We start from the raw sequence: 27,319 nt of genomic DNA, 5'->3' as shown, positions 1-27,319 counted from the left end.
GGCCGGTTCGGTGTTACACAACCTGCCATTGGAACAAAGGAGTGATGGTTGCTGATAATGGGTCTTTGTACGCCTATGTAGATATTCCATAAAAAATCTGCCGTTTCCAGCTACAATGGTCGTTTACAACATTAACAATGCCTACACTGTATTTCTGATCAATTTTATGTTATTTTAATGGACAAAAAAAATTGCTTTTCTTTCAAAAACAAGGAAATGTCTAAGTGACCCCAAACTTTTGAACAGTAGTGTAGGTTCAGAACTTTTGTGAAACAGCACAGTTAAAAATATATGGCAAATAGAAATCAAACTGGATGGACACCAAAAATAGATGGGAGAGGTTGAGGATAGAGGACTAAAAACAAACAAAATATAGCCACAGTAAAATAGATTGTGTCTGTAAAATATATATATAGTACGTATAAGCTGAAAGTAGAAGCCTAAGTGTTGCTGTTCATTAGTTTACTTGAATTAGGGGAAGGGTGGTATGGTTAGTGGAAAATAATGAAGGAAAATATTTTTTTTAAAGATATGTATATGTGTTGAGATAATGCCAAGAGTGTGCAAAGCTGTCAAGGCAAAGGGTGGCTGGCTATTATTCTACAATGTAGAAAATAGTCAAAATAAGGAAGAAACCCTGGAATGAGTAGATGAGTCCAAACTTTTGACTGGTACTGTACTTGCTCTCTTACTTATTTTTCTCTGCCTTTCTCATGTTCTAACTCTCTCTTTTTGTGTTCCTTTCTTTCCCCCAAGGTATGCAGTGAATCTGACTGTAACTGTGAGTTTAAACATGGCTACATGAAAAAGAAGAAATCCATGAACCTGTAAGTCCTGAAAAAATGTGGACATTGGAAAAAAATCTCCAGCGGTCTTGACAGCATAATAGAAGAACTATACTGAATGATATGCCTATGTTTTGTCCATAGGACATATCAAATATACCCAGATATGACACTGACACATGAGTGTCAAACAATTTTACCAGTAGGACATTTACGAGTCACTGCTGCCGTAGCTAAAGCCCTAAAGCCAATGTGGCCGACTGTGTTACTTTTTTATATGTCACTGGTTGCATCTCAAATGGCATCCCAAATGGAACCCAATTCCCTACTTTTGACCAGGATCCATCAGGACAAAAATATTTGTATATGTTTAAACAGCATATTTTTTGTTGGTTTTTCATTCAAATTATAAGAACATTTCATAAAATTCCACGTGGATTCACAGCAATGGTTTGGGTGTCACGGTGTGTCCCTTTCAGATGGTTACACATTGCACCAGTACTACCATTACTGTACCTCAATTCCCCCTCGCCAGGTTTGCATTTCGTTCTCATTTAACTTCTCAAAGTATTGCCTTACAGCACTTTGCTGCTCTCGCTTGCCTATTTCTGCAATTTTCCAACTGTTAATGACGATGACGTAGTGGTGGAGAGTGACTCCCGGTGCCGACTCCCGTTTTTTGTGTCAAGATGGCGGAATCGACTCCTAAGATTCAGTATTTCTGGAACAGAAGAGACTGAATAGTTGTCATACTTCCAAGAACACAAACACTCGCATCTTTCATAGCGAGTTAGCGAGGGACGGAGAGAGACGGGAGGGTCGGCCACTAGGCAGACAGAGTAAGAACCGTGCACTAGGCCTATCTATCTGCAATCAAAAGATGTATCTTGCAATGGAATGCTGTGTCTTGGCTTGCAATGTCTCACAACTTCAGTAAAGCAGGGCCTATGATCAATGAATAGGCTAGGATATTCTACACACAACATTTTACATTTTAGTCTTATCCAGAGCAACTTCAAATTAGTACATTCATTTTAAGATGGGTAGGTAAGACAACACATCACAATCGTACTAAGTACATTTTCCCTCAACAAAGTATTTATCAGCCAAGTCAGTGCTAGTGGGAAAAGAGAAGTGTATTTATTTGTTTTGTGGGGAAGGGTGCACTGTGAGTTATTTAAGATGCTTTTCAAAGAGACAGGGTTTCAGACGTTTTTGAAAGATGGGCAGGGACTCCACCATTGGGGTGCCAGGACAGAGAACAGCTTTGACAGGGCTGTGCTGGAGTTGCTCTCCCGTAGGGGTGGGAAAGCCAAGAGACCAGAGGTGGCGGAACGGAGTGCTCGGGTTGGGATGTAGGGTTTGAACATAGCCTGAAGGTAAGGAGGGGCTGTTCCCCTTGCTTCTCTGTAGGCAAGCACCACAAAAATGCTGGATTAAAAAACAGAACGTTAGGTTATTTTTTACACAGCCAATTGCATCACTTATTTGGGTAATTTAGCTACGGTCTACTGTGTCAGATCAGTTGGTTATTTTTGGCCACCTATGAAAGTAAATGTCATTCCGCTTCATCTGTTCTGTTGTATTGTCAACACATGTTAAGGTTGAACACTGAATCTTTTGTAGCTTAATAAGGTTTATGCAAATTTAGTTCCCTATGCGTATCCCAAGGTTGAGATAGTGTCAAGGGAATTATTTTATCCCCATGATAATAATTAACAATCAATAAGCCTTGACTAATTCCCAAGGGTTGTAAGACACTGGGTAAAGAATAATTAGGCAAGGACTCAGCTTTCTGCAAAAGGTCTGTACAGTTTATTCAGAGAACGTTCTGAGGTCCAAATAACAAAGACATTCATTTTATGCTAACTCCCCGCTTATGCACATACCTCCACACAAACAGTAGATGTCCTATGCACACCCATACACCCGAACAGTAGGTGAATAGTATCCCTCCCCGGACTTCCCACCACTGTTAATCACTATCCAGCGCTGCCTGTTCCTTTCCCTCGAGATTAGGAGAACCTTGAAGGCTACTCCCTGTCTCTTCACACACACATGTCTACTGTTCCCTTAGGCCCACTAATCTCTCTCTCACACACACACACACACACACACACACACACACACACACACACACACACACACACACACACACACACACACACACACACACACACACACACACACACACACACATACACACACACACACACACATATTTCTCTCCCTTCCGGGTCTCTACTAGACCTTCTGGGACCAACGTTCAGTACTTTAATTATTCATTACCCATGCTACATAACTACTAATTGGTTACGTGACAGGGTCGGATTCTTTATTCATTTACCTTTATTATATAATTCTCTTATCAGATAGTTACCACTTTATGATATGTGACCCGATTCAGGAAACTAGGCGTATGTCGCAAGCCATGACTTCACAAGAGAGCTTTTTGAATGTAAAGCATTTTTTTAAATCAAAATGCATTTTTTGGCAGAAATGCCACCCCTACTAGGCCACGCCTCCAGTCTTCTGATCTGACCCTGTAGATAGCTCAATAACCCAGCATCAACAGCCAAACTTAAAGAAATCAATAGGCCAAAATAACCCAACGTGTGTTCTGTCCAATATTTACCCAAACTGGGTTGTTTTTAATGCAGCATTTTTTTCAGTGCACACCGCTTCGTACTCTCTGGATGTTGTAGAGCGTGAACCTGCAAGAGCGAGTCAGTGCTTTGATGTTTACAGAGAACAAAAGGCTGTTGTCCAGGGTCACGCCAAGATTCTTTGCACTTTGGGAGGGGGACACTGTGGAGTTGTCAACCGTGATGGAGAGGTCGTAGAGCGAGCAGGCCTTCCCTGGGAGGTTGATCTTGAGGTGGTGGGCCGACATTCAAGCTGAGATGTCTGCCATGCACACAGAGATGTATGTCGCCACCTGGGTGTCAGAAGGGGGGAAGAGTAGTTGAGTGTCATCCGCATAGCAATGACAGGAGAGACCATGTGACGTTTTGACTGAGCCGAGTGACTAGAGATAAAAGTGGCCTAGAACCTTTGCCCCGAGGGACACCAGTAGTGAGAGCACCCGGTGCAGACACAGATCCGCTCCACGCCACCTAGTAAGAGCGACCTGCCTGGTAGGATTGTGCAGAGCCTGAGACACCCAACCCTGAGAGGGTGGAAAAGAGGATCTGATGGTTCACGGTGTCAAAAGCAGCGGATAGATTTAAGAGGATGAGAACAGAGGAGAGAGAGTCTGCTTTAGCAGAGCGGAGCGCCACTATGACACAGAGGAAAGCGATCTCAGTTGAGTGAGTCGCCTTGAAGCCTGACTGGGTAGGGTCAAGAAGATCATTCTGAGAGAGATAATGATAGAGTTGGTCAGAGACTACACACTCATGTGTTTTGGAAAGGAAAGAAAGAAGGGATACCGGTCTGTAGTTTTTGACATCAGCGGGGTTGAGTGTTGGTTTCCTGAGGAGGGGAGTGACTCTGGCCTTCTTGAAGTCAGAGGACGCAGCCAGCGGTCAGGGATGAGTTGATGAGGGAAGTGAGGAATGGGAGAAAGTCTCCAGAGATGGTCTGGAGATGGGAGGAGAGGATGGGTTCAAGTGGGCAGGTTGTTGGGCCGGTGGACATCACTAGTCACAGGATTTCATCTGGAGAAAGAGGTCAAGCCATAAGGTCAAGCCAGTCTGTGTGAGTGGGACCAGTTTATGAGTGAATGATGAGCGGATGTCGTCAACCTTTTTTTCAAAGTGGTTAACAAAGTCGTCCACGGAGAGGGAGGAGGTGGAGGAATAAGGAGGGAGGATAAAGTGGAGAAGATTTTCCCATGGTTGGAGGCAGAAGCTTAAAATGTAGAGTGATAGAAAGTGGCCTTGTCAGCGGATACAGAGGAAGAGAAGGTACAGATGTGGGATTGTAACTTGATCACTTTTGTCGCAGAGAATTTTCCTGCTGCATCAGGAAATTCAAATGAGCCTTGTGAATCTCTGAAAATGAGCAGTTCTCCTTCTCTCCATGTAGGGGAAGTCGAGTCACTGTGATCACGGCTTGCTGTCGAGTAATATTCTCTCTTCAGTGTGCACATATAGTCCTACCGTGTTGGTGTGGGTTTGATTCCAGCCAACACCCATCTGGCACAAATAACTCAATCTCCCCCGATTTACTTAAGTTACACATTTCAAATATGGCCAGTCCAGGATATTTTACCCACAATCACTTTTGGATAAGATAAATAGGAAACAAATAAAATAATATCTATAGGCTTCATCAACATTAGTTTCCATTCATACAAAGTGTTGGATAAATTGCCACAGTAGATTTGGCATGGTAAACAAGGAAATATTTTTTTATATTGTACGGCCCTTAGTCTTATCAAAAAGGGCTAAATTGTTCCAATGGCAACACCTAGGTAACACCGAGATCATCTTTTAGAGAGCTGTAATGAGGTAACCAATAATGGTTGCAATTGTGATCAGCTGTGGGGGTGAATTTAGCGCGTATAGATGGTTTAACGAGACATCAGCTGGCAATAATTTAATCTAGTGCCATCGATGGTTGCAATAAACCCTATGTTAGTTGATTATATTCCAATAGGCTACCCGATAGCCTAGCCATGCAATAATTTGATTTCGGCCATCAGTTGATTGACAGATGTAGGCCTACTGTAGAACGATAAACTTTCCTCCAGTGTGGATGCTCACCCAAGTTTTATAGTTATGTGACAGTGACTGCATGGAATTCAAATGAGGAGATAGACAGGTGATAGAGGGACTAACCCTTTCCTAACCTTAACCTAATTCTCCATACCTGCCACGTTAATTCTGCTAAAACTGCTGCGTAAATTCTCCTAACCTGCTACGAAAAGTCACTTTTGCTAGTCAGACCTGCCCTGAGAACAGTCTTGGTTTCCACTAATGCAATACAGCTTCGCACTGGCTTGCCTACTCTTTCTCTTTGCTAATGAAGCGAGTGTGTGTTCAATCTTCGCTCTGTCCATCCACTTTTTGGCAATGACATGGATTAACCCAGAGGACACTGCTACTCCAGCTGCTATCTCTTCATCTGACTATGTGTGCTCTCATTATCTGAGAGCATCTGGTCATCACGGTGGTGGCACAGGGCTACTCATTTTTTCCTTAGTGAAGATTTTCTCTTTAACCTCTTACATCTAGACGTTCCGCTAGCGGAACACCTGCTCCAATATCCAATGATAGGCGTGGCGCGAATGACAAATTCCTCAAAAATACAAAAACTTCCATTTTTCAAACATATGACTATTTCACAGCATTTTAAAGACAAGACTCTCCTTTATCTAACCACACTGTCCGATTTCAAAAAGGCTTTACAGCGAAAGCAAAACATTAGATTATGTCAGGAGAGAACCCAGCCAGAAATAATCAGACACCCATTTTTCAAGCTAGCATATAATGTCACAAAAACCCAGAAGACAGCTAAATGCAGCACTAACCTTTGATGATCTTCATCAGATGACACACCTAGGACATTATGTTATACAATACATGCATGTTTTGTTCAATCAAGTTCATATTTATATCAAAAAACAGCTTTTTACATTAGCATGTGACGTTCAGAACTAGCATACCCCCCGCAAACTTCCGGGGAATTTACTAACAATTTACTAAATTACTCACGATAAACGTTCACAAAAAGCATAACAATTATTTTAAGAATTATAGATACAGAACTCCTCTATGCACTCGATATGTCCGATTTTAAAATAGCTTTTTGGTGAAAGCACATTTTGCAATATTCTAAGTACATAGCCCAGCCATCACGGGCTAGCTATTTAGACACCCGGCAAGTTTAGCCTTCACCAAAATCAGATTTACTATAACAAAAATGTTATTACCTTTGTTGTCTTCGTCAGAATGACCTCCCAGGACTGCTACTTCAATAACAAATGTTGGTTTGGTCCCAAATAATCCATCGTTATATCCAAATAGCGGCGTTTTGTTTGTGCGTTCCAGAAACTATCCGAAATGGTAAATCAGGGTCGTGCGCATGACGCAATTCGTGACAAAAAAATTCTAAATATTCCATTACCGTACTTCGAAGCATGTCAACCGCTATTTAAAATCAATTTTTATGCAATTTATCTCGTAAAAAAACGATAATATTCCGACCGGGAATCTCCTTTTCGGCAAACAGAGGAAAAATCACAAAGACGGGGGCGGCCAGGGCACGCGCCTAAGCCCACAGTCCCTTGATCGGCCACTTGACAAAGGCGATAATGTGTTTCAGCCTGGGGCTGGGATGACGACATTCTGTTTTTTCCCGGGCTCTGAGAGCCTATGGAAGACGTAGGAAGTGTCATGTTAGAGCAGAGATCCTTTGTAATTGAATGAGATGGCAAAGAAGTTCAAGAAATGGTCAGACAGGCCACTTCCTGTAAAGGAATCTCTCAGGTTCTGACCTGCCATTTGAGTTCTGTTATACTCACAGACACCATTCAAACAGTTTTAGAAACTTTGGAGTGTTTTCTATCCAAAGCCAATGATTATATGCATATTCTAGTTACTGGGCAGGAGTAGTAACCAGATTAAATCGGGTACGTTTTTTATCCAGCCGTGAAAATACTGCCCCCTAGCCATAACAGGTTAAGGTTAGCTAAAATGCTAAAATAGTCCCAGGCCTGCCCCGAAAACTGTCTTGGTTTCCACTAATTCTATGCTGCCAGCACAATGGAGAGAGGGGGGCAGGCAGAAAGTACTGTGGTGTGCATATGTCTTGGTAATCAGTATCTCTTGTCTTGCATGCTTTGCAAATTCACCAAAGTATGTCACAACTTTTCCCCCCATCTTTTCATATTGAAATGGACAGCTGCAAGACAGGGAGATCGGCTGACATGACGAATTGTGGGTGCTATCCTGTTTGACCTCCTCTGTTCTTCAGCAGATGCAGACTCAATCACAATCATTACCAAATGTTGCTATGCTCAAATGTTTCTATCATGATATAACTACTCTCATTTTCATTCCCATAATTATTATTGATTTACCTAGAATGTTGTTGTTTCATCCAAACCTTTTTCATTTTCTTCAAGCTGGTTATTTAGAAGCATCATAGAATCTCCTTGCTAGCTCGACTCTATGGGTTATACTCATAATATACTCATTATACTCATAATAAAAAAATGTTTTCCACAGGGCCAAGGACATGAAAAATCGCTTGACTTTCTTGAGGAAGAACGATTTCCATAGCAGCAACCCAACAAACGGGCTGGAGAAAGTCCTGAAGTCAGTCAAGTAAGAGCCTCCTTGTAAAGAACACTCCGGATATGAGTTTCCCCTAGTTAAAGATCTAGGACCAGCTTCCCCTCCCCCAATCCTATCCTTAACCGCTAGAGGATACAACCCCGCAAAAGGGATTGGTTGGATAACAACCAGTGAGATAGCACGGCGCGAAATTCAAAACAAAATAATCTCAAAATTAAAATTCAAGTATTATACGGCATTTTAAAGATACTCTGCTCGTTAATCCAATCACATTGTCCGATTTCAAAAAGGCTTTACGGTGAAAGCAAAACATTAGATTATTTTTGCATAGCACCTTAGCAAAAAAAAGCAATTTTCCAAGCATGGATAGCCATCACAAAACCAGATATACAGCTAACCTTTGACAATCTTCATCAGATGACACTCCTAGGACATCATGTTAGACAATACATGCATTTTCTGTTCGATCAAGTTTATATTTATATCCAAAAACCCAATTTTTACATTGGCGCGTGACGTTCAGAAAATGTTTTCTCCCCATAACTCCTTGTGAATAGGCACATTTAATTTACAGAAGAACTCATAAACGTTGACAAAATGTATAACAATTATTTAAAGAATTAGACATAATCTACTCCTTTATGCAACCACTTTGTCAGATTTCAAAATAACTTTACGGAAAAAGCACATTGTTGAATATTCTGAGTACAGAACTTAGCCTTCAATGCTAAGCTATTCAGTTAGCCTACAACCACAGCGTCGACAAATCTCAAAAAAATATGTTCGAAATATTTACTTACCTTCGCTGATCTTCGGCGGAATGCACTCGGATGGGCACCCACTTCCACAAGAAATGTTCATTTGTTCTGCAAAGTCCATAATTTATGTCCAAATACGTCCGTTTTGTTGACCCATCCAGAACACTTTACAATGCCATGTGGCGTGGACGCAAATCCATAGACGAAATGTTCAAAGTTCCATTATCGTTTGTAGAAACACGTCAAACGATGTTTACAATCAATCCTTTAGGGTATTTTTTAACCTCTCTAGGGCCGGCGGGACGAAATCGTCCCACCTACGTAACAGCCAGTGGAATCCTGTGGCGCGGTATTCAAATACCTTAGAAATGCTATTACTTCAATTTCTCAAACATATGACTATTTTACAGCATTTTAAAGACAAGACTCTCGTTAATCTAACCACACTGTCCGATTTCAAAAAGGCTTTACAACGAAAGCAAAACATTAGATTATGTCAGCAGAGTACCCAGCCAGAAATAATCAGACACCCATTTTTCAAGCTAGCATATAATGTCACAAAAACCCAGAAGACAGCTAAATGCAGCACTAACCTTTGATGATCTTCATCAGATGACACACCTAGGACATTATGTTATACAATACATGCATGTTTTGTTCAATCAAGTTCATATTTATATCAAAAACCAGCTTTTTACATTAGCATGTGACGTTCAGAACTAGCATACTAGCAAACTTCCGGTGAATTTACTACAAATTTACTAAATTACTCACGATAAACGTTCACAAAAAGCATAACAATTATTTTAAGAATTATAGATACAGAACTCCTCTATGCACTCGATATGTCCGATTTTAAAATAGCTTTTCGGTGAAAGCACATTTTGCAATATTCTCAGTAGATAGCCCGGCATCACAGGGCTAGCTATTTAGACACCCAGCAAGTTTAGCACTCACCAAAGTCAGATTTACTATAAGAAAAATATTATTACCTTTGGTGTTCTTCGTCAGAATGCACTCCTAGGACTTCTACTTCAATAACAAATGTTGGTTTGGTGCCAAATAATCCATTGTTATATCCAAACAGCGGTGTTTTGTTCGTGCGTTCAAGACACTATCCGAAAGGGTAAAGAAGGGTGACGAGCACGGCGCATTTCGTGACAAAAAAATTCTAAATATACCATTACCGTACTTCGAAGCATGTCAACCGCTGTTTAAAATCAATTTTTATGCAATTTTTCTCGTAAAAAAGCGATAATATTCCGACCAGAAATCTGCGTTTAGTCAAAAAGAGGAAAGAAAATAAAGCACGGGGTCGACTCGTGCACGCGCCTAAGCCCATTGTCCTCTGATCGGCCACTTGCCAAAAGCGTAAATGTGTTTCAGCCTGGGGCTGCCTCGATATCATTCAGCTTTTTCCCGGGCTCTGAGAGCCTATGGGAGCCGTAGGAAGTGTCACGTTACAGCAAAGATCCTCAGTCTTCAATAAAAAGAGCCAAGATGAACAACAACTTGTCAGACAGGCCACTTCCTGTTCAGAATCTTCTCAGGTTTTTGCCTGCCATATGAGTTCTGTTATACTCACAGACACCATTCAAACAGTTTTAGAAACTTTAGGGTGTTTTCTATCCAAAGCCAATAATTATATGCATATTCTAGTTACTGGGCAGGAGTAGTAACCAGATTAAATCGGGTACGTTTTTTTATCCGGCCGTGTCAATACTGCCCCCTACCCCCAACAGGTTAACGTAAAATTGCGATAATTTTACAACCGGGCAATAGGTATTCATCCCAGAAGAAAAATAAAAAACAACGAAGTCACGTGCATGCGCGTCATAAGACACCTGTCCTCAGACTGGCCAGTGATTGACTGAGCCACAATTTTCTGCCCGGTAACAGGTGACGGATGAAACCAGTTCCTAAAGATTGTTGACAGCCAATGGAAGAGTTAGGAGGTGCAACGTAAACCCTATGTCACTGTAGTTTTTCAAGGGATTCAAAAGAAAAGATACATTTCTAATTTCTCCCACTTCCTGATTCAATATTTCTCAGGTTTTTTGCCTACCATATGAGTTCTGTTATACTCACAGACACCATTCAAACAGTTGTAGAAACTTTAGAGTGTTTTCTATCCAAATCTACTAATAATATGCATATTCTATTTTCTGGGCCAGAGTAATAACCTGTTTAAATTGGGTACATTTTTCATCCGGCCGTGAAAATACTGCCCCCTAGCCCCAACAGGTTTTAACCATTAGTGGTGGACCCAAGATCATCGTCTAGGGGCAACTTCACCCTACACTGTAAAGCACACTCCTTCCACTGGTGCATCCCAAGACCTCAGAAGAGGATACTGTAACTCAAACTGACTTCATACACTAGTCATTTGAAAAGCATTACAATAACAAACCAAAACCTGTCGTTCAGTTTGTGATCAGCATGTCATGTTTTTGCATTGAGAGAGCAGTTACTGTTACCGTTTTCCTCAATCACCTCAACTTCGAGCTGCTCACAGTAGGAAATACTTTTAATCATAGTCAGAGTATAATGATAAACACTTACAGTACCAGAGGCACAGTGTGAGAGAAGGTTATTTTCTTTGAAAAGCTCACACACAATAAGAAACGTGATGTATTAGTCCTTTGTCGTTCTGTGCTGTCATTTTTAGGCCATCGCCAGAGGAGGCCCTGAAGTGGGGGGAATGCTTTGATTCGCTGCTGGCTCACAAATGTACGTTTTTCAATGCACAAAGATCCTAATGTCTTTATTTATTTTTTAGTTAAAGGTGCTACACATAGTATTTTTTATTTATTTTTCATTGTAATTTCAGAAAATGTCCATAATGTATTTGCCGTTAATAGTGGAATGATAGTATTTCACAGTATTACTTCCCCGCCAGTGTTGCGATTGGCTGTGATATTTGCCTGTTGATTTCTCCCGCCAGAGCGGCATCTGTTGTCACAAAGGGAAAGACGTTCTGACTTTTGTGGCTGTGTTATCTGGTGGCAATAGCTCTGTCATTTCCTGGTGGAAAAATTCTACACTGATTTTACAGCGATTTAGATGGTACAATGATTCCCTACACTATTCAGTGCTTGTTTTCTCACATAAACTGAAATTGAGCGAACAGTGTAGAATTTTAGCAAGCAGAAAATGAGAGAGTTCCACTAGATAACACAGCCACAAAGTCAGAACCGCTTTCCCATTTTGGCAACAGATGCCTGTCATCAATAGACGAATATCACAGGTTTTGTTGTGGAATTGTTAGACATTACCTGTTAGATACTGCTGCACTGTCAGATCTAGAAGCATAAGCATTTCACTACACTCGCAATAACATCTGCTAACCATGTGTATGTGACCAATCAAATTTGATTTGATTACAAAACTAAGTATTACTGTGAAACACTATCATCCCACTATTAGTGCCAGATACGTTATGGACATTTTCTGAAATGACAATGCAAAAATAAATGTGCATCACCTTTAACTTTTGTTTAGGTAATGTATATTTTCCAAGGGAGCCATGCAAAAAATACATTGGTCTCAAAATGACTGTGTAAATGAATGAATTTGACCATTTTAAAATATACAATTGCAATGTGAATACAGCAAGCATAAGAACACAGTCAACAGACTTATTTCCATTGTGCTCCTGTATGCTGATACATCTAAAAACACAACATTTTGATATATACTATTTAATAACACAATATTTAATACAAAAACACTATAAAATATGATATATTGTCTTGGACAGATGGAGTGGCAGTCTTCCAAAGGTTCCTGCAGACAGAGTACAGTGAGGAGAACTTGGACTTCTGGTTGGCCTGTGAGAAGTACAGAAAAATCAAATCCCAGTTCAAAATGGCCTCCCGAGCAAAACAAATCTTCTCAGAATACATGTCCATACAGTCCTGTAAAGAGGTAAAGCCAATACACAGTACACACACCATGGTTCATCTTTAGAGTAATACTTTAGTGATGATGCTACTATTTGAGCAGTTTGAGTTTTTGTGAGGAAGAGTGTTACAGATAAGATCTTTTGTTCTTATTTATACCATTTAGAGATACAAAATGGAGTAGGGTGAAGTTGCCCCTAGGTGCTGATTTTGGGTCAGATATATATATATATATATATATATATATATATACTGCTCAAAAAAATAAAGGGAACACTTAAACAACACATCCTAGATCTGAATGAAAGAAATAATCTTATTAAATACTTTTTTCTTTACATAGTTGAATGTGCTGACAACAAAATCACACAAAAATAATCAATGGAAATCCAATTTATCAACCCATGGAGGTCTGGATTTGGAGTCACACTCAAAATTAAAGTGGAAAACCACACTACAGGCTGATCCAACTTTGATGTAATGTCCTTAAAACAAGTCAGAATGAGGCTCAGTAGTGTGTGTGGCCTCCACGTGCCTGTATGACCTCCCTACAACGCCTGGGCATGCTCCTGATGAGGTGGCGGATGGTCTCCTGAGAGATCTCCTCCCAGACCTGGACGAAAGCATCCGCCAACTCCTGGACAGTCTGTGGTGCAACGTGGCGTTGGTGGATGGAGCGAGACATGATGTCCCAGATGTGCTCAATTGGATTCAGGTCTGGGGAATGGGCGGGCCAGTCCATAGCATCAATGCCTTCCTCTTGCAGGAACTGCTGACACACTCCAGCCACATGAAGTCTAGCATTGTCTTGTATTAGGAGGAACCCAGGGCCAACCGCACCAGCATATGGTCTCACAAGGGGTCTGAGGATCTCATCTCGGTACCTAATGGCAGTCAGGCTACCTCTGGCGAGCACATGGAGGGCTGTGCGGCCCCCCAAAGAAATGCCACCCCACACCATGACTGACCCACCGCCAAACCGGTCATGCTGGAGGATGTTGCAGGCAGCAGAACGTTCTCCACGGCGTCTCCAGACTCTGTCACGTCTGTCACGTGCTCAGTGTGAACCTGCTTTCATCTGTGAAGAGCACAGGGCGCCAGTGGCGAATTTGCCAATCTTGGTGTTCTCTGGCAAATTCCAAACGTCCTGCACGGTGTTGGGCTGTAAGCGCAACCCCCACCTGTGGACGTCGGGCCCTCATACCACCCTCATGGAGTCTGTTTCTGACCGTTTGAGCAGACACATGCACATTTGTGGCCTGCTGGAGGTCATTTTGCAGGGCTCTCGCAGTGCTTCTCCTGCTCCTCCTTGCACAAAGGCGGAGGTAGCGGTCCTGCTGCTGGGTTGTTGCCCTCCTACGGCCTCCTCCACGTCTCCTGATGTACTGGCCTGTCTCCTGGTAGCGCCTCCATGCTCTGGACACTACGCTGACAGACACAGAAAACCTTCTTGCCACAGCTCGCATTGATGTGCCATCCTGGATGAGCTGCACTACCTGAGCCACTTGTGTGGGTTGTAGACTCCGTCTCATGCTACCACTAGAGTGAAAGCACCGCCAGCATTCAAAAGTGACCAAAACATCAGCCAGGAAGCATAGGAACTGAGAAGTGGTCTGTGGTCCCCACCTGCAGAACCACTCCTTTATTGGGGGTGTCTTGCTAATTGCCTATAATTTCCACCTGTTGTCTATTCCATTTGCACAACAGCATGTGAAATGTATTGTCAATCAGTGTTGCTTCCTAAGTGGACAGTTTGATTTTTTGAGCAGTGTATATATATATTCGGAGTATTCAGACCCCATGATTTTTTCCACATTTTGTTACGTTACAGCCTTATTCTAAAATTGATTGAATAGTTTTTTCTACACATCTTACCACATAATGACAAAGCAAAAACAGGTTTTTAGAAATTTTTGCTAAGTTATTAAAAATAAATAGCTGAAACATCACATTTACATAAGTATTCAGACCCTTTACTCAGTACATTGTTGAAGCACCTTTGGCAGCGATTACAGCCTCGAGTCTTCTTGGCACTCCATTGTTCTCTGCAGATTCTCTCAAGTTTTTTTTAGGTTGGATCGGGAGCATTGCTACACAGCTATTTTTAGGTCTCTCCAGAGATGTTCGATTGGGTTCAAGTCCGGGCTCTGGCTGGGCCACTCAAGGGCATTCAGAGACTTGTCCCGAAGCCACTCCTGTGTTGTCTAAGCTGTGTGCTGAGGGTCGTTTCCTGTTGGAAGGTGAACTTTCGCCCAAGTCTGAGGTCCTGAGCCCTCTGGAGCAGGTTTTCATCAAGGATCTCTCTATACTTTGCTCCGTTCATCTTTCCCTCAATCCTGACTAGTCTCCTAGTCCCTGACGCTGAAGATCATTCCCATAGCATGATGCTGCCACCACCATGCTTCACCGTAGGGATGGTGCCATGTTTCCTCCAGATGTGACGCTTGGCATACACGCCAAAGAGCATACATGCCAATCTTGGTTTCATCAGACCAGAGAATCTTGTTTCTCCATGGTCTTAGAGTCTTTAGCTGCCTTCTGGCAAACTCCAAGCGGGCTGTCATGTGCCTTTTACTGAGGAGTGGCTTCTGTCTGGCCACTCTACAATAAAGGCCTGATTGGTGAAGTGCTGCAGAGATGGTCGTCTTTCTGGAAGATTCTCCCATCGCCACAGAGGAACTCTGGAGCTCTGTCAGAGTGACCATGGGGTTCTTGGTCACCTCCCTGTCACTGCCTTTCCAAAGAATGTCCAATCAATTGAAAATACCACAGGTGGACTCGAATCAAGTTGTAAATACATCTCAAGGATGATCAATGGAAGCAGGATGTACCTGAGCTCAATTTCAAGTCTAATAGCAAAGGGTCTGAATGCTTAGGTTAATAAGGTATGTGTTTTTTTTTTATAAATTTGCAAAAATTTATAAAAACCTGTTTTTGCTTTGTCATTGTGGGGTATTGTGAGTAGATCGAGAAAGAAAAATATTTATTTAATCCATTTTAGAATAAGGTTGTTACGTAACTAAATGTGAATAAAGTAAAGGGGTCTGAATACTTTCTGAATGCACTGTGTATATAAGCACTGTGTATACAGTACTAGTCAAAAGTTGACACACCTACTCATTCAAGGGTTTTACTTTATTTTTACTATTTTCTACATTGTAGAATAATAGTGAAGACATCAGAACTATGAAAGAGCACAAATGGTATCATGTAGTAACCAAAAAAGTGTTAAACAAATGAAAATATATTTTATGTTTGAGATTCTTCAAATAGCCACCCTTTGCCTTGATGACAGCTTTGCACACTCTTGGGATTCTCTCAACCATCTTCATGAAGTAGTCACCTGAAATGCATTTCAATTAACAGGTGTGCCTTGTAAAAAGCTAATTCGTGGAATTTCCCACAGCCGTCCCTGTGGCTCAGTTGGGAGAGCATGGTGTTTGCAACGCCAGGGTTGTGGGTTCGATTCCCACGGGGGGCCAGTACAAGAAGAAAGAAAAAAATGTATGAAATGTATGCATTCACAACTGTAAGTCGCTCTGGATAAGAGTGTCTGCTAAAATGTAAAATGTAAATTAATTTCTTTCTTTCATAATGTGTTTGAGCCAATCAGTTGTGTTGTGACAAGGTAGGGGTGGGATACAGAATATAGCCCTATTTGGTAAAAGACCAAGTCCATATTATGGCAAGAACAGATCAAATAAGCAAAGAGAAATGACAGTCCATGATTACTTTAAGACATAAAGGTCAGTTAATCTGGAAAATTTCAAGAAATGTTAAAGTTTCTTCAAGTGCAGTCACAAAAACCATCAAGCTGCAGAGGACAAATTCATTAGAGTTAACTGCACCTCAGATTGCAGCCCAAATAAATGCTTCAGAGTTCAAGTAACAGACACATCTCAACATAAACTGTGGAAGGGACTGCGTGAATCAGGCCTTCATGGTTGAAATGCTGCAAATAAACTACTACTAAAGGACACCAATAAGAAGAATAGACTTGCTTGGGCCAAGAAACACGAAAAATGGACATAAGATGGGTGGAAATCTGTCCTTTGGTCTGATGAGTCCAAATTTGATATTTTTGGTTCCAACCACCGTGTCTTTGCGAGATGTAGAGTAGGTGAACAGATGTTCTCTGCATGTGTGGTTCCAGCCGTGAAGCAAGGAGGTGGTGTGATGGTGTTGGGGTGCTTTGCTGGTGAACTTTTTTGGTTCTACATGATTCCATATGTGTTATTTCATAGTTTTGATGTCTTCACTATTATTCTACAATGTAGAAAATAGTAAAAATATAGAAAAACCCTTGAATGAGTAGGTGTGTCCAAACTTTTAACTGGTACTGTATATATACACCTACTATCGGTTTTGATTCAGAAAATGTGTACTTTTCCACCTAAAACAATTATTTCATATTTTTTGTGGCTGACTGCAACAGCAGATATGGGTAACAACTGCGCATGTGTGCTCTCATGAGGCAAACTCTTACAGGCTGACTACACTGCTCGCGTCGAGTGCGCGAGCGTTGCAAAATAAATGTAGAAATATATATTATTCAATTATTGCACCCACACTGCTCGCGTGCGCCAATGAGCGTCTGCGTTGCTAAGGGCTAAAATAGAAGTCAGTTCTATTTGTGATGCAGATCGTGCTGCAAGTCCTGCCTCTCCCATCTCCTCATTTGTTTATAGAAGCAGGTACCCAAGTGCCATTTCCTCATTGGTTATACCCATGTGGGTGACTGAAAGACGAACGAGGTCGGTGGTGGTAATGCACCTAATTTATGAAAGTTGCCAATCGCAATATAAAATCCAGAGAAGAAAAGGCCTGGTAGGAGAGTTGACTAGAAATGATTCGGTTGACCGTTTTTGTGCATTTCAGGTAAAATAACAACTCAATGTTTATATCCCAGGACAAATTAGCTAGCAACAGCAAGCTAGCTAAATAGGACAAATTAGCTAGCAAGTGCAAACTAGCTAGCTAAATTGCCATAAATGTTTTATGCTTTTTGACCTGTCCCCAAATTAATGTAATTGTTTCAGATTTTGTTTTGATATTTTAACCTGCATGTCGTGATCGAGAGGTAGAGCGAGAGAGAGAGGTAGAGCGAGAGAGAGAGGTAGAGCGAGAGAGAGAGGTAGAGCGAGAGAGAGAGGTAGAGCGAGAGAGAGAGGTAGAGCGAGAGAGAGAGGTAGAGCGAGAGAGAGAGGTAGAGAGAGAGAGAGGTAGAGCGAGAGAGAGAGAGAGGTAGAGCGAGAGAGAGAGAGAGAGGTAGAGCGAGAGAGGTAGAGAGAGAGGTAGAGAGAGAGAGAGAGAGAGAGAGAGGTAGAGAGAGAGGTAGCGAGAGAGGTAGCGAGAGAGGTAGCGAGAGAGGGAGACAGGTAGAGAGAGAGGTAGAGAGAGAGAGAGGTAGAGAGAGAGAGAGGTAGAGAGAGAGAGAGGTAGAGTAAGAGAGAGGTAGAGAGAGAGAGAGGTAGAGAGAGAGAGAGGTAGAGAGAGAGAGAGGTAGAGAGAGAGGTAGAGAGATAGAGAGAGAGAGGTAGAGATAGAGAGAGAGAGAGGTAGAGAGGTAGAGAGAGAGAGGTAGAGATAGAGAGAGAGAGGTAGAGAGAGAGAGAGAGAGAGAGAGAGAGGTAGAGAGAGAGAGAGAGAGGTAGAGAGAGAGAGAGAGAGGTAGAGAGAGAGAGAGAGAGAGAGAGGGAGGTAGAGAGAGAGAGAGAGAGGTAGAGAGAGAGAGAGAGAGAGGTAGAGAGAGAGAGAGAGAGGTAGAGAGGTAGAGAGAGAGAGGTAGAGAGAGAGAGAGGTAGAGAGAGAGAGAGGTAGAGAGAGAGAGAGAGAGGTAGAGAGAGAGAGAGAGAGAGAGGTAGAGAGAGAGAGAGGTAGAGAGAGAGAGAGAGGTAGAGAGAGAGAGAGGTAGAGAGAGAGAGAGGTAGAGAGAGAGAGAGGTAGAGAGGTAGAGAGAGAGAGGTAGAGAGGTAGAGAGAGAGGTAGAGAGAGAGCGAGAGGTAGAGAGAGAGAGGTAGAGAGGTAGAGAGAGAGAGGTAGAGAGGTAGAGAGAGGTAGAGAGAGAGAGGTAGAGAGAGAGAGAGAGGTAGAGAGAGAGAGGTAGAGAGAGAGAGAGAGGTAGAGAGAGAGAGAGGTAGAGAGAGGTAGAGGTAGAGAGAGAGAGAGAGAGAGAGAGAGAGAGGTAGAGAGAGAGAGGTAGAGAGAGAGAGAGAGGTAGAGAGAGAGAGAGAGAGAGAGAGGAGAGAGAGGTAGAGAGAGAGAGAGAGAGGTAGAGAGAGAGAGAGAGAGGTAGAGAGAGAGAGAGGTAGAGAGGTAGAGAGAGAGAGGTAGAGAGGTAGAGAGAGAGCGAGAGGTAGAGAGGTAGAGAGGTAGAGAGAGAGAGAGGTAGAGAGGTAGAGGTGGAGAGAGAGAGAGAGAGAGAGAGAGAACGTTGGAGCCAGGCCAAGTCCCTCTCCTCTTCCCACTGGGAGGTCTCAGTCTCTCCAGCTACCACTGATCACTATGGATCTCCTGGCAGTGCCTAGACACTGCTCACCTTGCCTAGAATCAACACACGCCACACTCAGTGTATTTCTCCTTGCATGCACACACAAACACACCGATGCGCACACATACAGATGCACACACAAGGGTGCATGAATGCACATGCCAAGCACTCTCACCCAAGCCCAAAAAACGAACCAAAATTGATTCCAAAAGTAAACAGTAACGTTTTCAAAAGATTGATTTCATGCACTGAAGATAATTGCATGACCCCCAAAAAAGTTATATGCTGTGGATCAATGCAGTATGAAACAACATTAACCTGAATAATGGCAGCACGCGACAACAAATCCATACAATTATTTCCATTGATGAAGCCAGGTAAACGGCTGCTGTCTCTGATACATTTGAAGGGTAAATCACATCACAGAACAGCTTTACACAGAGACATCAAACTGAAAAACATAATTGTACATTCTCCCGGCCCTCATACAGGGCCATTGGAGAAATCCCTCAGGCCTCATTATGTGTCTATTTTATTTATATTATGTGATGTGGAATCACATTACACTCCCACATTGGTCGCTGGCTGTCCTCTTGAAGGGCACTCATTCACTGTAAAGTGGATTGTTCATACAGTACTGTATCAATGCTGACATGGTGCTCCATTAAAAGTATCTATTCTAACGAGAACGATGGATGGCGGGACGGAGGAATGGAGATGGTTATGTTTTTTCAAATCAAATGACTTGTCACATGCACCAAGTACAACAGGTGTAGACCTTACAGTGAAATGCCTACTTTACAAGCCCTTAACCAACAGTGCAGTTTTCAGAAAATACCTATAGTACACTTTTTTTTTAAAGTAAGAGATAAGAACAAATAATTTAAGAGCAGCAGTAAATAACAATAGAGGGGCTATATACAGGAGGTATCGGTACACAGTCAATGTGCGGGGGCACCGGTGTCTTGGTAATTGAGGTAATATGTACATGTAGGTAGAGTTATTAAAGTGACTATGCAGGAAATAACAGAGAGTAGGAGCAGCGTAGAAGAGGGGTGGGGGGGGGCATGCAAATAGTCCGGGTTGCCATTGATTAGCTGTTCAGGAGTCTTATAACTTGGGGGTAGAAGCTGCTGTTGCAGTCAAGCCGAATGTGCACATCACCCATTGATTACAAACGAAGATAGATGCCATGTGTTTTTCTCTTCACTAACTGCTGGAACTGTCATGGCCAACTGAGCTGTTGCTTTACAAACCATAGACAGGTCAGAGACAGGCCCAGTGACAAGTCCAGTGACAAGTGCGTCACACTCTGGTCCCGGTGAGGAGAGGTGTGACAGCGGCTGGACAGACAGGGTGCTGATGACTCAGCCCAGAGCCTCACTGCACTGAGAGCCACTTTTTGTGTCCCAAATTATACCCTATTTCTTTATAGTGCACTACTTTTGACCAGGGCACTATGTAGGAAATAGGGTGCCATTTGGGATGCAACCACTAAGATGTCACTGCACTGTGGGGACCGAAGTGTCAGCCAAATATCCCCCAGGCCCAGCGTCTGTCTGTCTGTTAGCCTGACCAGGTCTGTGACACAGTTCGTGCTCTCATACAGCTCTGCTCCATTGTAGCATGTGTCGTGACTCTCAACTTGACGGTGAAGCATAGTCTCTTGAATCTAGATTAGGTATTGTAATGAGCTTTTAGGCCAACCTATTCCAGAATTGGTTGCAATTTTTTTTCTCCTGTCATAAGTGTAAACAAAGCCAAAGTGTTATTAAGGTTACCTGTCTACTGTCAGATCATGTTTTTTAGTGTGTGTGTGTGTGTTACTCAGCTCAACTGTCAGAACATGTTCTGGTGGTTCTCCACAGCCTCCAGTAGTATCTTCTCAGGCAGGTCCATCTTCCAGCGCCACTCTGTGCCCACCGGGTTAGTGTGGTGTCTGTCGGGACAGATAGACAAGATCAGAAAGGACAGCTCTGTCTGTTCACACACATACACACACTGCCCCAGACCTGGCCTGTCTATCCCCAGTGGGGCTGGCTAAGTAACCAGACTGGTCTGGTGACCTCTTACGTCGGCCTGCCATGACCATTTTAGTCCCTCTCAGATCACCTAAAGGGCACAAGCTAACAGAAGTTTACACCATTTATTTTTAGACACTAGAGTTAAATGAAAGTACTGTAGGCACAAATGCAACAGGTGACAGTAAATATGGAAAACTATAACGTGAGGAAATCCACACACATCAGGGGCTCTGTATTCCACCTCACAGTTCACTAGACTAGAGAACATTCAGTCTACCCATCAGTTCTGGTGCCCCCTGCTGCTGAAGGACAGTAAGACAATACCTATGTGTCTGACAAGGTTCTGTTGTTGCCAATCGTCCCAGATAGGGACCTCAACTCAGACGGGACTATCACTACTGACAGCACCCCATTCACCAGAGGTTTGAACTGGCAGAGACATTTTCACAAAGGAGTTTTATTATCTTCATATTTTCAAAGGTTAGCCTGGTTCCAGATCTGTTTGTCCAGTCTTACAATAGGAGTTAGGAAGACAGCACACACAGATCAAAATATCTGCCCCCTCCAGTCACAAGCAATGTCACGTCACGTAATTCAGCTTCTAACCTCTCTCCCTTTGATTAGCACGATCATTAATCACCCACATGTTAATCATTAGCTGCCTCGTTAGCTTTTGGTTAGCTAAGCGATAGCATGGCCATCAATCAATGACGGGGTGAGGAGGGATACGAATATCTGGGGTTCTTTACTAAGTTCTGTATTCAGTCTGCCTATGACAATATTGTAATATGGTTCATTTTAAAATTATAGTTGGTAGAGCATGGTGTTTGCAACGCCAGCATGGTGTGTGCAACGCCAGGGTTGTGGGTTCGATTCCCAAGGGGGGCCAGTACAAAAAAAAAATATGCATGAAATGAAAATTAAATAAATGTATTCACTACTGTAAGTCGCTCTGGATAAGAGCGTCTGCTAAATGACTAAAATGTAAATGTAATGTAAATGTGATCGCGTTTGGTGTGGGGGGACAAAATAAATGTATGCACAATGGCGCACGCGCAGCCAGTTTGGATTCCGTGTGAGTTTTATGGGGGAGAAGGAGCTGGCGCAGAAGTTAAAACCAGTTAGCCTTAAGTTATTTCTGAAAAGTGAAAATCCGAAGAGATGGTATCAAGAGCAAGGTGGAGTTCGGTCCCTGGCTGCAAGAAATCTAGGGAAGAAGACACAAAATGTCACTGTTTTTCATAGATGGCTCGTAGCAATGAAAGAGAACTGTAAATTCGATGTAAACACTCCTACAGCCAATCTTGCCAATCTACGTGTGTGTAGTAGCCTTGCATTTCATTGACTACAGAAGAGATATACAATCGGAAATGGGGAAAAAACACCAAACTCAGACACAACGGTTCCTTCTCTATTCTACATTGTTGTATTCGGCCCAATTGACAAATAACATTTGATTTGTATTGCCATGCACTGGATATGGTACCGTGCCAAATTACAATAGGTGCTTATGAGAAAAGTTTCAAAGCGAGCATCTGGAGGTTGGTAATCTAATCATTGCAGTTTGAGTTGATCTTATTGTGTTGTAACCATTGCACCATATAATGTAGATATGGCCTGGATGCTCTACCGGTTAGCATGTGTGGCCTATCTTTATGACAAGGGGTTTGAAGAGATGAGACAGTAATTGTGTCACCTAACATTGCAGAATAGACAGAATAAAATGTAAGGTTGTTGCATTTTAATTACTTGTCTACTCGCTTATTTCATAATCAGAATCTCCAATGTCTGATGTGTGCGCTAGCCATGGTTTATTTTCATTTAACATTTCATGCTTTGAACGACTGTATATATCATGTTTTAGGGAAAACCTAGATGCAGACAGTGTCAAAGTAACAAACGTTTATTACTAGAACAGGGGGCAGGCAAAATGACAGGTCAAGAAGGGCAGGCAGAGGTCAGTAATCCAGATCAGAATCTAAAAGGCACAGGACGGCAGGCAGAATGGTCAAAACCGGGAAAACTTGAAAACAAGAACTAGGAAAAAGACAGGAGCAAGGGGGAAAACGCTGGTAAGCTTGACGAACGAAACGAACTGGCAAGTGAAACAGAGAACACAGGTTTTACACAGGGGATAATGAGGAGAGATGGTGGGGGGTGGAGACAAGCACAAAGACAGGTGAAACAGATCAGGGTGTGACAGTTTTGCAATGCGTGAACTACATGGCCCCAGGTAGGCCTATTTGGTTGCATGTAGTCTGGTCTATTGTGTATTCGTAACCTCCACCTCCCCTGTCGATAGTGGCCATGAGTATCCTAACAATATAATTACTTTTAGCCCCATGGCCATAAAACATTCATTAGATATTATAAACATGGTATCACATTATACTTGTGTTAGGATGGAAGTTTTGCTTTGTCAATACACATAAGAAGAATAATTTGGCATATAACCCATACTATAAAAACAATCAATTCCTTTCACGTTTAGAATTGTATATATAACGAACTACCATTGTGTCACAAATAACTGTGAGGTCAATGACCCCAACTCACTCGCCGATTCTGGCCTCAATAGATTGGTCTTCAAAGAACCAAGCAACAGCAAGCTCCTCTGGCACCCATGTGAGTTGATGTTGTCAACTGGATATTTTCACACATTTTCCTGATGTGTTGCCTAGCCATGGCGTATCAGCATGACAACATTTCAGGCAACTGTATAGCCAACTGTCATTTACTCCTGAGGTACTGACCTGTTGCACCATCTACAACCACTGTGATTAATATGTGAACATCCTGGTCATCTATAAATGTTTGAAAATCATTTTAGAACAATCTGGCATAAATGGCAATGTACTCTTATCTCCACCCGGCACAGCCAGAAGAGGACTGGCCACCCCTCACAGCCTTGTTCCTCTCTAGGTTTCTGTCTTTCTAGGGAGTTTTTCGTAGCCACCGTCCATCTACATATTCATTGCTTGCTGTTTGTGGTTTTAGGCTGGATTTCTGTATAGCCCTTATGCTGATGTAAAAAGGCTGTTATAAATACTTTTGATTGATTGATTGCGTGGAATACCTTGGCCCAAGATCCACCTGGGGTATATGATTGCCCATAGTCTGGTGTGTTTATTTGTATTTATTTATTTTTGCAGTCACAGTACCTAACCTGACACACACACACACACACACACACACACACACACACACACACACACACACACACACACACACACACACACAATACAGTGCATTCTGAAAATATGCAGACCCCTTCCCTTTTTCCACATTTTGTTACATTACAGCCTTATTCAAAAATGGATTACATTTTTTTTTAAATACTCAATCTACACACAATACCCCAAAATGACAGATTTTTTTGCAAATGTATTAAAAATGAAAAACAGGTTTTCAGACCTTTTGCTATGAGACTGGAAATCGAGCTCAGTTGCATCCTGTTACCATTGATCATCCTTGAGATGTTTCTACAACTTGATTGGAGTCCACCTGTGGTCCATTCAATCGATTGGACATGATTTGGAAAGGCACCCACCTGTCTATATAAGGTCCCACAGTTGGCAGTGCATGTCAGAGCAAAAACCAAGCGATGTGGTCGAAGAAATTGTTTGTAGAGCTCCGAGAAAGGATTGTGTCGAGGCACAGATCTGGGGAAGGGTACCAAAACATTTCTGCAGAATTGAAGGTCCCCAAAAACATAGTGGCCTCCATAATTCTTAAATGGAAGAAGTTTGGAACCACCAAGACACTTCCTAGAGCTGGCCGACTGGGCAAACTGAGCAATCGGGGGAGAAAGGCCTTTATCAGGTAGGTGACCAAGAACCCGATGGTCACTCTGACAGAGCTCCAGAGTTCCTCTGTGGAGATGTGAGAACTTTCCAGAAGGACAACAATCTCTGCAGCACTCCACCAATCAGGTTTTTATGACAGAGTGGCAAGACGGAAGCTACTCCTTAGTAAAAGGCACATGACAGCCCGCTTGGAGTTTTTTTTAAAAGGCACCTAAAGGACTCTCAGACCATGAGAAACAACATTCTCTGGTCTGATGAAACCAAGATTGAACTCTTTGGCCTGAATGCCAAGCATCACGTCTGGAAGAAACCTGGAACCATCCCTACGGTGAAGCATGGTGGTGGCAGCATCATGCTGTGGGGATGTTTTTCAGCGGCAGGGACTGGGAGACTAGTCAGGATCGAGGGAAAGTTGAACAGAGCAAAATACAGAGAGATCCTTGATGAAAACCTGCTCCAGAGCACTTAGGACCTCAGCCAAGACAACGCAGGAGTGGCTTCGAGACAAGTCTCTGAATGTCCTTGAGAGGCCTAGCCAGAGCCTGGACTTGAACCCGATCGAACATCTCTGGAGAGACCTGGAAGTAGTTGTGCAGCCAAAGGTGCTTCAACAAAGTACTGAGTAAAGGGGCTGAATACTTATGTAAATGTGATATTTCATTATTTATTTTTTTTGAATACATTTGCAAACATTTCTAGAAAATGTTTTTTACTTTGTCATTACTGTGTATTGTGTGTAGATTGATTAAAAAATGTAATCAATTTTAGAATAAGGTTGTAACAAATGGTGTAAAAAGTCAAGGGATCTGAATACTTTTCGAATGGACTCTACCTGTAACTTTGACTATTCACAAGTCCTTGGAGTCTTCCACTTCCTTAAAACCAGTGTAGACCCCATAAGGCGATAGATATTTGGCTCGGATGGCATTTACCACGCAGGATGGGACTGGAACCCCGACTCCTGGACCCAGTGTCTTACCACAGAGGCCTTACCACGGAGGACACACCATAGTGCTCTCCAAGCAGCACGTTAAGATATGGCAGCCCTTTTTGGCTTGGAGGCGAAAGAAACACACACATATTATAGGCAAGGTGCTGGCTAGCGGAGTAGAACACTTGAAAAATTAAAGGGAGAGCCGCACACTCTAGTAGCTCAGATGTAATAATTTAATAACCAACGTTTCGACAGACAAGATGTCTTCATCAGGGTATAAGGACAAACACTGCGGGATGACTAGTTTATATAGTGTCAAAGGACACACACAGGTGTCTGTAATCATTGGCAGGTGTGGCCTGATATCATTGGTTAATTCTAAAAATAACATACCAAAAACATGAAAGGATAGCATACGATCATAGATACAATTTGTCTACATAGGCCTTCAAACATTTACAATAGCAAAATCACAATAATCACAAGAATGGCTTCAGAATGGCTTTACGTCTACGTTAAGACCGAAGGGAGCAAGGGTCTTTAAATTAAAGATCCAGGCAGCCTCTCATTTTAACAATAAATTGTCGAGGTCACCCCCTCTCCTAGGGAGGGTGACCAGTTCGATGCTGATATAATGTAGGGATGAAATCGAGTGGTTTGGCTTATCTTTCACATGAAGATGGGTAACACAACCTGCAACCCACCCTGATCCAAAGTAATTATTTTTAATGGAGCATAATCCATAATCACATATCAATAAAGCATGTTGCCAATTCCTGTTGTGTTCTGTTTTTTCTATTTTTGTTTTTCTGTCTTCTGTTGGGGCTGGGGGGTATTATATTGTTTGCTGTCATTATCTGTCTGTTTGTAAAACTGAAAATTCATAAACAAAATATAAAAAGTACCATTCAACGATACATCAGCATCCCTCCAGTAGTTTTCTTCATCACTCGCAAGTATTTTGTTGTCAGACATGTTTGTAGGTTGTTGTTTACTTCTTAAAACTAATCTGTAACACCATGCTACTGTCTTCACTTTTCCTCAGAAAAAAAAACTAGCCTCTGATTGTGAATAAGGGCCTTACGTGCAGTTTTTATGTAAAGGGATTCCTCCACGAGAGCGCACATACACAGTTACCTATCTCTGCTGTTGCAGTCTGCCATATAAAATTAATGATATAAAATAATCGCAATCGTTTTAGGTGGAAAACTACACATTTTCTGATAGGGGAAAAAGGCAAACGTTACCTACCTAGTTTCAGTGTATGGAATCACTTGGGAAATGTTGGATTTTAGGTACGCTTCCCCTTTAATAGACCAATAAGAAAGAGTTCCAAACCTCTCTGCCAATAACGGAGTTTTCCATTTTCCCCTCCC

At 42.2% G+C, this 27,319-nt stretch overlaps 1 protein-coding gene across 2 annotated transcripts in view; it reads left to right on the top strand.

The window, feature by feature from the left end:
* The window catches only part of rgs3b (regulator of G protein signaling 3b), a 103,750-nt gene that overhangs the window by 75,224 nt on the left and 1,207 nt on the right, over window positions 1-27,319 (top strand). For both annotated transcript variants that reach the window (XM_045708483.1, XM_045708484.1), the window contains exons 12-15: window positions 757-827; window positions 7,961-8,059; window positions 11,456-11,517; window positions 12,548-12,714. In XM_045708483.1, coding sequence (XP_045564439.1) covers window positions 757-827; window positions 7,961-8,059; window positions 11,456-11,517; window positions 12,548-12,714 — 399 coding nt within the window. The remainder of the gene's footprint in view (window positions 1-756; window positions 828-7,960; window positions 8,060-11,455; window positions 11,518-12,547; window positions 12,715-27,319) is intronic.

This window comes from Salmo salar, chromosome ssa26, assembly GCF_905237065.1.
Source record: "Salmo salar chromosome ssa26, Ssal_v3.1, whole genome shotgun sequence".
In the NCBI taxonomy this organism is placed as follows: domain Eukaryota; kingdom Metazoa; phylum Chordata; class Actinopteri; order Salmoniformes; family Salmonidae; genus Salmo; species Salmo salar.
This window is presented reverse-complemented; position numbering and strand designations above follow the sequence as displayed.